The following is a 13,302-nucleotide window of genomic DNA, read 5'->3' as shown; positions in this document are numbered from 1 at the left end:
TATTGCACAATCACAGTCATGTTCTCAGCTTCTGAGAAACACTAACACCTCATTTTATCCCTTTATAATAATTTATATTTCATTTTTAATAGCTATGAGTGTGTATGATCCATTCGCTTACCCTACCCCTGATATAAATAAAGTATGATCTCCTAGAAGGTAAAGATATATCTTTTTCAAAATATTTGGTACTTAGTAAGCAAGAAATAAAACCTAGATGTTTGGATAAATGAAAAAAAATATTGTATAAAGAAACAAAAGACCTCTCTTTCCTAGATTTAAGGATTAATATTTAGCAAACAAGACTAAATATATTCTTTATGGGATTGTTATCTTAATATCATGATAACTTTTAAGTCAATGCATGGTTGACATTTGCTCTCTGGAAGAATAAATCTTAGCTTGCCTTGTCTAAATTCTTGACTACTAAAACAATAAGAAATAAATCTTGATTTAATCAGTAATGTAGGAAATGTATGACATGTATATATGTTTATGTGTGTATATATATGTGTGCTGAGCAGAAGCATGTATTAGATTTTTTTGGGAAAAAGAAAAGATGCGCCTCCCCCAAGACTCCATAAGCTGTATCTTTAAAGCCCAGAAAACTGTTGAAGGAACAGGAATCAACAGCAGTCATGGAATACGTTCTGTTCAGAACTCCAGAGGTCTGGGCTCTAGTCTAGGTAGAAAATATTCTAAGAACATAGTCCATATGTCTGGTTTTAATTGCACCACATTAGCAAATTGCTTACCTTCTCCAAGCTGACTTCCTTATCTCCAAAATGGAAATAGAAGAGTTCTTATAATTCTCTACAGGATTATTTCAGGAACTAAAAGAAACAATATGTAAGACAAGATTTTCAAATGCAAGGTAATGCTATCGTTAACACAATGAGAACACCAAACATGATGCGGCATGGAAGCATAGGAAGACATAGAAAATGTTATTCTGGAAATATTTTCTAAAAAGTTATAGGATAGATAACCCTGTAGAATGTGGCAAGGTCTTTTGTCCATCCCAATATACCTGTTTCTCTAGGGACCTTGAAAATTGGATGAGTGCCATTGGTGGCATGGTATCCTCACCGGAGCTAGCTGAGGACTTAACGGGCACAGAGATCTTGATAGAGCGACACCAGGTATGGCTAAAAACCCACAACCACTAATCACTTGACCTGATAACTTTGCTTCATTTAAAAAAATTTCAAAAGGATTGGCTTCACCAGTCCACTTCCCCATTTTCCAACAGGAGCATCATGGCGAGATGGAGGCAGAGGCCTCCACTTTCCAGGACTTAGAAAATTTTGGCACAGAACTTATAGACAGTGTGCACCGTAATAGAGCTGAGATTGAAAATAAACTTCAAGACATTCAACTAAAGAGAGAAGATTTGGAGAAGTCTTGGGAAAAACGCAAGAAGATGCTAGAGCAATGCCTGAAATTGCAGGTACAGCAGGTTTCCAGTAGTGAAGCCCTACTCTGTTCCTTGTAAGCAGTTATATTTGGATATCACAGTCACTCAGAACACAGAGTTCCCTTTTTGTAGACAAAAGGGCATCTCTTGATTATGTAATATTATGTTCTACAGTCTGATTGTTTTATTCTCTGCTCTTATCCCTGTTAGAAGAGATAAAGAAGAAAGTGATCGGTCCTAGACATGACAGGGAATGATTGTCATTTATTGATTAATTAAGGGGTTGATTGATTTTCATTGAGAATCTACTGTGTGCAGGCCCTTGTGTCACAAAAATTAGTAAATTAATGTTACTATTTTTAAGTAGTAAAATTAGACATGTAGTACAGATAATTCTAATATAGGACATCATTTCGTAAAACAAAATTCTTGAAGGCTTTGAGGGTAGGGAGGAAGGAATGATTACAGAGGGAAGAGTATGGGGACGTCACAGGCCAACTCTATGGGTAACGTTCAGCAGAGTCTTAAAGAAAATAACCAGTCAGTATCTTCCAGTTGTAAGATATGGGTGTTATAGCTTATATAAACACAGAAAGGAAAGAGTAGAAAATTCAATATAGCTAAGATTCATTGTATGAATGTTTCTTAAAAGAACATAAATACTCCCTGCAGGATCCTTGCTGTTCGTGTCACAGGAGAGGGGTAAGACCATTTCCTCTGTCCACCCAGAATAAACATTGAACATACCTCTCATTTCATCCTCCGTAGTCGTTCCGAGGTAAATGTGAGCAGGTTGAGAGCTGGATGACGGCACGTGAGAATTCCCTGAGGTCGGATGACAGAGATTCCTTAAACAGCCTAGAGGCCCTGATGAAGAAGCGTGATGATCTGGAGAAAGCCATCACTGCTCAGGTAACAACAGGGAATGTAGATATTCCAACGATAGTGGTTGTGGGCATAACAGAAATCTTATACATTGGTCTGGTATCATGACTCACGAGTATTTTGGCTCACATTTACTTCTTACAGACAAGTTGGAGGCAGGCCAGGTGGATTGACACGAGGCACTGTCTTATCCGAGTCCTATGTGTGACTGAACTTTAAGTCTGTCATCCTGAAACCCAAATTTGAGGATTCAAATTGACTTTGTGTTCTTAGTACCTATTTCAACATCCTGCCCCACGTAGGCCTCACTCTAGACAACAGTCATGAGGAACGACTGTTCTTCAGGGAGATCCTTACCACACAGATAGCTCACCTCAGTAAGATTGTTAGATCTGTCTCCTCCTGTTGAGTTAAAATACACCTTCCTATAGACCTTCCTATAAGGCATTTACCTTTGGAGCTGTCTCCTGAAGGCAAAAAGGTTATTACTGTTCTTCCTTAGGAGGGAGTCTGAGATTGTACCCACAGTCTAATCTTCAGGCACCTGGTCTCTTGTTTTCCTTTATTCAGGAAGAGAAAATTAAGGACCTAAAAGATTTTGCTGATCAGCTCATAGATGATGACCACTATGCGAAGGAAGAGATTAACACTCGGCTCCAACAAGTGCTAAGCAGGTCAGTCCCGAGGCTACCGGAAGATGTAGCAAAGTGACCCCTTTGCTAGCATTGTGACGGGGAAGACACTCTGAGATTTTGTCCTTTCTAGATGCCTTAAACTATCTTGACATCTTGGAAGCTGTCTGTGTTACCTTTTCATCACTGTGACCAAAATACCTGACAAGAACAACTTAGACAAAGAAAACGTTTATTGGGGGCTCATGGTTTCAGAGAGTCTCAGTGCATGGTTGGCTGACTGTACTGCTCTAGGCCTGAGGTGAGGCAGAACATCATAGCAGAACAGTGTGGTGAAGGAAAGCTGCTTAGAGAACTATAAAGCAAAGAGAGGGAGAGGAGCTAGGGACAAGATATAGTCCCAGGTCACATCCTCAGGCACCTGTTTCCTTCAGCCACATCCCACCTGCCTACACTTACCACCCAGGAGTCCATTCAGATTATAAATCCATTAAATGGAAACTGGTCATTTTATTTCTGAACGTTGCTGCATTGCCTAACACATGGGCTTTTCAGAGGCATTAAAGATGCAAATGATAACACTGTCTGATCTAGACTCATGGGATGAAAGACATGGAAATTACACTAGAAATTACGTGATTTAACCACTGCATTTTGTATCTAAAAACAGTCAAACAGTAGGAAAGGAAAAAGAGCAGGTTGCAAAATGGAAAAAATTCATCTGGCCCCCTCCCACAGATGGGATGCGCTCAAAGCCCTACTGATGGCTGAACGGACAAAACTTGGAGACTATGCTGATCTGAAAAGATTCTACCGTGACCTTGAGGAGCTGGAGGAATGGATCAGTGAGATGATGCCCATAGCCTGTGATGAATCCTACAAAGACCCCACCAACATTCAGGCAAGTTCAAAATAGGAATCTTGGAAAATGTTACCAGTCTCACTCACATTGTTGGCTGAATGAGCACCCCCACATACTGAGTCTAACATGAAGCAAGTCCTTTAAAATCACCGATATCTTGGATGTGATAAAAATATCAACTCTTCCTTTTATACCTGATTTTTTAAAAATCTCACTTACCTACATGAAAAGATAAGTTTTTGCTTTGCCTTCAGAGGAAATACCTGAAGCACCAGACCTTTGAAAATGAGGTCCGGGGTCGAACTGAGCAGGTGGAAGGAGTCATCCACCTGGGCAACTCCCTGATTGAGCTGAAGGCCTGTGATGGCAATGAAGAGACCATGGAGGTAAAGGTTCTGCTTGGGATGAGCTTTGGGCTGCAAAGGCACATGCATAAAAATCTTTTACTCTTTATTGTTCTCTGGGTGGGGATCCAGCATGTACTCTGTGGTTACTCCTCCTCTCTCTAGACAAGAAAGGAAGAAAAGCAAAGAAAGCAGTAATGCTCAGACCACCTCTCCCATCCTACATAGCTCCTAGAACTCCAAGAGAGCTTTCAACTGAATTCCCAAGTTTTCTCATGCTTGCTTTGCATTCTCTATCCCTCGGCCGAGAATTTTTTTTTTTTTGCACTTGGATGCCAGTCATTGCAATCAGTGCAGGATCTTTGTTTCAAATGTTTCCTGTCATCCAAAACTTCTTGTTTTTCCACAGTGAGCATAACTACTTTGAAATGTCTGACATTCAATTGTCAGCAAATTTTGGCTAATCCCAACATAAAGAAACTCCCTACATTCTCCTCTCGAGTTGTCACAGTGCTCAGAATCCTCACTTTCTTTGAGTTAGGAGCAACTGAGATTGCTAAAGGAACACTGGGTCAGCCTCCTTGAGAGAACCATTGACAAAGGAGAGAAACTCAATGAGGCTAGCCGCCAGCAGAGGTTCAACACAAGTGTCCGGGATTTCGAATTCTGGCTCTCAGAGGTAATTGCACCTGGAGGTGGTGGGAGGATGGTAGTTTCAAGAACACTTGTTAAATAAAAGAATTTATATGTGAATGGTTTTCTTGAGCCTTCTTGGGAAAAGACTGTAGACTAGATGCTAAATGTTATTCTCCTTACCCACGGTTTTCATCTATGAGCTTTATTACTTATTATTTTGTCTCCAGGCAGAGACACTTCTGGCCATGAAAGATCAGGCCAAGGACTTGGCTTCTGCAGAAAACCTGCTCAAGAAGCATCAGCTGTTGGAAAAAGAGATGTCGGCTCGAGAGGCAAGTAGTATTGAAACCCTTTGGATAGGATGAAACATTTCTTATTTTCCTCCCTTATTTTCTAGGAGACCATTTGAGAACGTAGCCTTGCAAAACTGAGCACGGTGGCTCAGCCATCATTCATTTTAACCAGGTCAAATCTATGGGCTGCAGAGCCACTGTGACAGTCACTGTCAATTATCACTGAACTGCAGACTCTAAAACTCCAGTAAGTGGATCTTAAAAGCTGCCTTGTTTATCTTTTCACTAGTTTATATACATGCATCACTTAAAAGACAAACAAGACAGCTTTTAAGATCCATTTCCTGGAGTTTTTCCATAGCTATATATTTGATCTGGCCTTTGAAAGAAAATGCAACTTTATTTTACAGAATTAGAGAGAGAGGAAAAAAAGAATCAGTTGGAACATGTACAATGAATTTGAAATACATATACACTCTAGAAAACCTGTGAAGAATTCCATTTGCAACCTAATATCAACCAAAAATTTGCCCTGTGAACAGTGACCAGGTGTTCATTTCACACAGACATTTATGGTGTCATTTTTATTTGTTCCAGTTCTTCCATGCAGAAAGGACAAGTCAAAGGCTTTCTAGATTAAAGTCTTCAGTCCTTAGTGGTACCTCCGGTTGTATAACTAGGAGGCTGTGTTAGGATGGGAAGGGTCTGGGTGTGTTCTGTGGGCAAACGAAGCTTTCTACCAATACAGTTGTTCTCGTTTAGTATTTTGCTGTAAAGGAAGATAGTCCTGTATGGTGAGATTATTCCCCAAGATCTCATTTTCTAGCTATGGATACAGGTGAAAATCAGAAGGAAGAACCAGGAGACACAGAATAAATGTACAGTTTGAGTAATAGAGTCGTGCTATCTGTATCGCTCTGTGATCTAACTCTTATTCAATCTTAACATAGACAAATATGTGTAAAACAGATAATAGTATAGAACATCAATTTCGCTACCTTTTTTTATGTGTGTATGGCATTGGGGATTGAGCCCAGGGGTGCTCTATCTACGACTGAGCTCTATCCCAAGTCCCTTTTGATTTTTGTTATAAGATAGGGTCTCACTAAGTTGCTGAGCCTGGCCTCAAACTTGCAGTCCTTCTGCTTTAGCCCCCTGAGTTGCGGGGATTACAGGTATAAGTTACCTGCCCAGCTTAATTCAAACTACGTTTTAAAAGCAATCTATTTGACCTGGTCTTTGAACCAGGACCAGGGGTGTTTCAAGTCTGGGGTCTATACAATACCATTCACTGAGCATGCTGGGGTTTTCTAGGAGGCACTCAAGGACCTGAACAACTTGGCTGAGGATCTGCTCTCCGGCGGAACTTTCAACATCGAGCAGATTGTGGAGAAAAGGGATAGTATCAACTCGCGCTTTGAAAATGTCCAGAACTTGGCAAGTGCCCATCATGAGAAACTGAAAGAGGCCTATGCCTTGTTCCAGTTCTTCCAAGAACTAGATGATGAGGAGTCCTGGATCGAGTACGTATCCCCAGTCCAACTCACAATGTGTGGATGATCCAAGAGATGTGACTAGAAAACCACCTAATGAAATTTCAGTGTAAAATTTGTATGGCATTTTAATCATGTTTGTCTCTGCTTAAAGTTAATATTGGTTTTATATTTTTTTCCCAAATTTCATTACTGGATTTAGACAGAAGAAGAGAAATGTGGAGGGAGTGGTGAGCAGTTCATATACATGTAGGGAACCAAATTTTGAAGCCATATATGTTTGCTCTATATAGTTCATAGAACGTGTAATACTCACTGAGCTGAGTATTTATAGATTACCAGCTAAGATCATTGGCTCTATTCAGTCTATATCCAGTATTACCCAGTAACACTGAACTGGACATAAAACAGAGAATGTGATACACTATCTACCATGGTTTCATTACTAATTCTACTTTTCTTGTAAAAAATATGACTGGGGAACTCTTAGAAAATTAAAAGATTCTGCCCATATTACTGTTGCATCTTGCTTCTCTTCTGCAGATCTGCTTATTCTTATGAGTAATGAATGAATTAGATGGAAACATAGTACATTGGGCAGCAAAGAGGACACCTTAAAATAGCATCATCTTATTTATTATCTTGTATTTCATGATGATGTTCTAATATTTTATACTTGGAGCCATTTAAATTTCATGACCCCTATAATACCAACTCTTCAAAAACTATTCTAGCTAAGTTTTTATTGAAATTGATAGATGAAAATAATAAAAGCCATAGAGGTCATGCACATTTTCACTCCCCGCCCCCCACAAGAGTAGCATTAGTATATGTTCTTAAGCAAAGAAAATATACAAAGGTGGACAGGCAAAATGTTCATGGGAAGGCTTTTTACAGGTGTGTGCACGGTGGACATCAGTATTTTAGTTTGTACTAGAACCACTCAATTGTTTATGCTGAAAACATCAGCCACTACTTACCTTTTGGCTATTAGCATTAGAATATTCCAGAATTTACCACCTCCCTGCCCACATACACTTAGAAAACTATTGCTCTTGAGTGACCTTGGATGTCTAAACTTCAATTTTTTTTTTATTTCTTCCTTGGTTTCAGGGAGAAACTGACACGAGTCAGCTCCCAGGACTATGGGAGGGATCTGCAGGGCGTTCAGAACTTACTGAAGAAGCACAAACGCCTGGAGGGAGAGCTGGTGGCACATGAACCTGCGATCCAGGTGGGCATAGAATGATCAGACCTGAAGAGAGAAAATAATCTAATAGCTAGCTGTCTCTCATGGTGTAGTCAAATATGTGGGTGCTGCAAAATGTGAATGCAGAATTTATTCCAAGGTCACAGAGAATTAGTAATACAGTTCACAGGTGTTCTTTTTTTTTGACCACATTTTATCTTCTCTGAATAGAAGGATTCTAGACAGGAGGTTGTACTGTTCCCTGGAAGGAGCATTTTTAGCAGTGTTGGGAAGTCAGTGACAATTGGGATGCAGGTTGGGACATCTAGTAAGGCTGTATGTTAGCCTTTTGGGAAGAAAGATACTCTGGGTCTGACCTGGCAGCAGAGTCCATGTGTGACCATAAATAGTCTATAAAGCAGCTCGTGTGCTGTATAAGCATAATGCAAGCACCAAGGTATTTGCCAAAATACTTGGAAACGTTTAGCAGGGCAGACCTTGCTGCAGTTCCATTCCTGCTCCCAGGGTTTCTAGGACTACCCCAACTGTCCAAAGTAATGGAGCCAGTCAGGCATGAAGACAGTTCTAGGAGGTTATAAATGATCCAAAGGGCAGGAAGGCCTGGGTACTTTTCCAGGGACTGTGCCTGAATGGGGAGAGATTGTGGAGTGATGGGAAATGGATGGGTGTGTCCTTCAGAATGTGCTGGATATGGCCGAGAAGCTGGGAGACAAGGATGCTGTGGGGCAAGAGGAAATCCAGGAGCGGCTGGCTCAGTTTGTTCAACACTGGGAGAAACTCAAAGAGTTGGCCAAGGACCGGTGAGTGGGAGGCCCAGTTATCTTCCTATGGGCTTCATTTGTTAGGCAGCTGTTGGGAGGATGCTTTGACCATCCTCCCTGACTGCCTAGCTTACAAGTCCCTGCTCAAAACCCAACTCTTCCGTGGAGCTGTCCACCATTTACCCTAGACAGAAATGATCACTACCTCTGTTCTGAAAATACCTTTCTTCCTGCCCTGACCTGCAGCTGTCATTTATCACTAATTTCTTATAAGTGTCATTCTTCATAGCAGGTTATCAGCACAACTTCCAACTATCATCCCATCCTGTTGGTGAGAGGCAAACATTTCTTCCTGGGGAAAAAGGGAGCTTCTAGCTTTGTCGTTCCTGAATCATAGACTGTGGATAGTCTTTGACGGTGAAGTCTTAGCATTTTAGTTCTGGGGGTCATAAGGTTTCTTTTCTTTAGCAGATTTCCTAGATAGTAGGTGATGACTCAAAATGGACATCTAGGGCAAGAGTCTCCTCTGTTTCACAGGATATCTGCCCCACTGACCAGCAGGCCCCTAGCAGACTGTGACCTGGTCCAGGTTGACCGTGGCTAACTTGTGGAGTGTGAGCAGGTCTGCTTGGATGAGACTGGGCCCCCACGCTGTCATCCTACTGCTAACCATCCCTTCTTCTCCTTGTCTGCCTCACTACCCCGTCACAGAGGGCTTCGGTTGGAAGAGTCCCTACAATTCCTGCAATTCATGGAGAACGCGGAGGAAGAGGAAACCTGGATGAGTGAGAAGGCGGCCATGGTGGCCCGAGGGGATTCTGGAGACACACTGGCTGCTACTCAGGTTGGGAACAAGCAGAATGGATCGGTTTTCTCTCTCTAAATGGGATCATTAAATAGCCAATGTCTTCACCTATAACATTAGAAACTTTTCCTGGTGAGAGAAGGAGAAGAGGGATTATGGATAATTCTGCCAATTTTAAGTATAAAGATGTAAATATCTGAAGGTATCAGTGAATTGTCCAAAGTCATGGAACCAATCAGGCATGAAAACAGTATTCAAATCTAACTCTCTAATCTGTGGTCTAGGAATCAAAAGGACTTTATGGCTAAAGGGTGTTTCTGTTAGGTTGGATTCTTTACAGGTCATACATTTTATAAAGGTTTCCTAAAACCGTAATGTTACACTAATTTGAAAAAAAAAATTTTCTCTTATGCCTGGATATTGGTCATAAATTTCAGAATATATCATTTTTAGGAGATAAAGAATTTTAATGTATCTACTATAAATAAACAGCTCTAGTTAAGAGATGCCATTTTATTTTATTTATTTTTATTATTTTTTATTTGTTCTAATTAATTATACTTGATAGCAGAATGCATTTTGATTCATTGTACACAAATGGAGCACAACTTTTCATTTCTCTGGTTATATACAATACAGAGTTGCACCACATGTTCAGTCACACATGTACCTAGGATATTGATGTTAATCTCATTCCACCATCTTTCCTACCCCCCATGCCTCCTCCTCTTCCTCCCTCCTCTTTACCCAATCAAAGTTCCTCCATTCTTTCCATGCCCCACCTGATGAGATGCCATTTTAAATACAGAGCTGGGTTTCCCAATTAAGAAATAAAGTTTACAGTGTGATCTTGAGTTAATGTAGATTTGACAGCTTTTGAGAGAGTGATTATAAAACAATAATGTTCTAGGAACCTTGAGAACTGTGCTTTCTAAAAATTGGGAATTTACACAGAACTCTATGTGGAGATTAATTCATTTCTATATGATGGCATAAGGAAAACTTAGGTTTGCCAAAGAAAGCTTAAAATCCAAACAGCGTATAGTTCAAATTATCAACTCCTGTGGTTTGAAAATTTTTTAGAAAATGTTCATGCACACCCTGGACTTGTTGAAGCACTTTAAGGTTTCACATCAAATACTCCAAAGTGTTTTCTTTTTTAAAAGTTAAGCCCTTTGATTTTGAGAATTATAGATTCACATGCATTTTTAAAAAAATAATGCAGAGCTGGGGGCAGTAGCACACGCCTGTTATCCCAGCGGCTCAGGAGGCTGAGACAGGAGGACCACAGGTTCAAAGCCAGCCTCGCAACTGGCGAGGCACTAAGCAACTCAGTGAGACCCTGTCTCTAAATAAAATACAAAATAGGGCTGGGGATGTGGCTCAGTGGTTGAGTGCCCCTGAGTTCAATCCCTAGTACAAATAATAATAATGATGATGATGATGATCCAGAGAGATCCTGTGTATCCTTTACCAAGTTTCTTCCAATGGTAATGTCAAGAAAAACTATAACCAGAAGATTGCCACTGCCAAGATTCAGAACATTACTAACACCACAAATATCTCTCAGGTTGCTCTTCTATGGCCACACCCACTTCCTTCCTAACCCTGTCCCATTCCTACCAACTGGATACCATTAATCTGTTCTATATTTCTAAAAATTTTTTGTCATTTCAAGGCTGTTATGTGAATGAAATAAGATTATATGTCACTTTTGGAGATTGGCTTTTTCACTCTGCATAAAATGCAGGTGATTAATTCAGCTTTTTATATTACAACAATAGCTCATTCCTTTCTAGTGCTGTATAGTGTCATGGTATGAGCAAACACAGTTCAATCACTCACCTGTCGAAGGACATTAGGGTCATTTCTACTTTCTAGCTACTTTGGGAAAAAAAAACTATTATAAATATTCATATACAGATTTCCAAGCAAATGTGATGCTGCATTTCTTGGGGACAAATGTTTAGGAGTCTAATTACTGTATTATAATCATCTATTAATTTATTTTTTTAAAGCCAAACTGTTTTACATAGTGGCTATACCATTTTACAGCCTCATCACCAATTGCACTAGTGATAAAGTTTCTTCATATCTTTGCTAACATTTTGTGGTTTTGCTATTTTATTTATTTTCACCTATCAGAGAAAACATTCAACCTTGGACTTTCTGAGTCGGCCTCGTTTCACTCTTTTTATTCTGTTTGTTTACCTCACATAAGTACAATCAAGCTATACTTCTGTTTGAAACTGACTGTTTCTAGTTTGTTAGGAACTTTTATTGTAAAAGGGTACTGTTGTTCTGCCAATGGGTGTATCACAGATATTTATCTGCATGTTGAACCATCCTTGCCTGCTAGGAAAAAATCCCACTTACTTATCGTATATAATCCTTTTAATGTATTGTTGGATTTAGTTTCCTATTGTTTTGTTGAGGATTTTTGTATTTATATTCATCAAGAACGTTAGCTTATATTTTTCATCTCCTGTGAGTTCTGTCTGGCTATGATATCAGGGTAATGCTAGTTTCATAAAGGTATTTGGAAATGTTCCCTGTCTTCAATTTTTTTAACTTTGATAAGAATTAGCATTAGTTCTTTAAGTGCTTGGCTGAATTCATCAGTGAAGCCATCTGGTCCAGGGATTTACTCTGAGGTTTCTGATTTCTGATTCAATCTCTGTACTATTTATCAGAGTTTTCTGATTTTCTGTTTCTTCATGACTTAGTCTTGGTAGGCTGTATGTTTCTGTTGAGAGCCACAACCAAGTCAAGATGGCGCCTGGCATTTTGCCAGAAGGAGTGGTTGAGAAGTAATGCCAGCGAGCCATTAAGATATGATAATTGAGTTAAGCTGTGTATAATTATTAAGATAATGACTGATTGCTGAAACTGGATGATGCTAAATTGAAACAAGCTGTGTATTCAGTTGGGTATATAAACCTCTGCTGTCCGGCAATAAGGCGGCTCCTGCTACCTTGGGTGCCCGCTACTTTTGAGTTCTCACGGAGTTTCCATGGAGTTCCAGTAGAGTTCCTGTGGGGTGCTGGCAATAAAGTAGTTCCTGTTTGAACCTACAAGGGGCTCATGACCTCCGGGTTATTTTTGGGCCCAGCCAGGCTGCGGCATGTTTCTAGGAATCCGTCCATCCAGTCTCCATTTATAGCTTCTGGAAAAAAAAAGGGGGGGGGGGACATAAAATATAAGGCAGCCCTTCTTGTTTTAAAAGGAGTCACCATCTGACAGAAATGCTTAAGATCATCGTGCATTGAAAAGGTTTTGTTTTCAAATGGTGAATTTGAAAAAGTGTATCTATTTCTTCCTCTAGCCTGGGTTACTATGGTGTTTAAGATAAAATATGAACGAGATGCTGTATGACAAGAGGAATGCAAAAAGGCAGCAGTGGTGGTGGTAACGAGGACTGGTATAGATATTTCTTAGGAACATACAGCAAAAGATGGAAAGGCAGTGCTTTTCATGCCTCTTTCTCTCTTCCCTTTCCACTCTGCCAGCTGTACAGAAGCCATGTTCCCATTGGGCAGTTGGACACACAGAAGGTTTGCAGTGACACACAAAGACATTTTCCTTAACCCTCTTTGCACCACTTTTGAATAAGTTCTTAGTTTAGGATACTCTTAAAATTTACTATTTTTTTCTGATAGATGCAACATTTCACAGAATTGTATAAATCTCAGTACAGAGACATCTTTATATATTACCCTCATTTAAAAAAATCAGAAAAAGGTAAAGGTCACATGATAAGTTAGAAATGGTGTCAGTTACATTACAAGTTCTGTTTTCCAATAAGACTGCCCTCAACGGAAGACTCTTGAGAGGAATTTTGTACAGTTTTTCCAGAGAGTGTAGACACTCATCCAGTCTGTCCGTTTACCTGAACCAATCCTGGTGAATAATATTACAATGAGCCTGAATGTGGGTAGAGACAGGTTTTTCAGCCTGGATATTC

At 39.9% G+C, this 13,302-nt stretch overlaps 1 protein-coding gene across 2 annotated transcripts in view; it reads left to right on the top strand.

The window, feature by feature from the left end:
* Spta1 (spectrin alpha, erythrocytic 1) overlaps positions 1–13,302 on the top strand; it is a 71,474-nt gene that overhangs the window by 44,721 nt on the left and 13,451 nt on the right. For both annotated transcript variants that reach the window (XM_076861554.1, XM_076861553.1), the window contains 12 exons: positions 1,043–1,142; positions 1,253–1,450; positions 2,186–2,329; positions 2,873–2,976; positions 3,673–3,835; positions 4,051–4,182; positions 4,682–4,819; positions 5,004–5,108; positions 6,384–6,592; positions 7,676–7,796; positions 8,451–8,572; positions 9,245–9,377. In XM_076861554.1, coding sequence (XP_076717669.1) covers positions 1,043–1,142; positions 1,253–1,450; positions 2,186–2,329; positions 2,873–2,976; positions 3,673–3,835; positions 4,051–4,182; positions 4,682–4,819; positions 5,004–5,108; positions 6,384–6,592; positions 7,676–7,796; positions 8,451–8,572; positions 9,245–9,377 — 1,669 coding nt within the window. The remainder of the gene's footprint in view (positions 1–1,042; positions 1,143–1,252; positions 1,451–2,185; positions 2,330–2,872; positions 2,977–3,672; positions 3,836–4,050; positions 4,183–4,681; positions 4,820–5,003; positions 5,109–6,383; positions 6,593–7,675; positions 7,797–8,450; positions 8,573–9,244; positions 9,378–13,302) is intronic.

The sequence above is a fragment of the Callospermophilus lateralis genome, chromosome 7 (genome assembly GCF_048772815.1).
Source record: "Callospermophilus lateralis isolate mCalLat2 chromosome 7, mCalLat2.hap1, whole genome shotgun sequence".
Taxonomy (NCBI): Eukaryota; Metazoa; Chordata; class Mammalia; order Rodentia; family Sciuridae; genus Callospermophilus; species Callospermophilus lateralis.
Note: the sequence above shows the minus strand (reverse complement) of the source record. Positions and strands in the feature narration are given on the sequence as shown.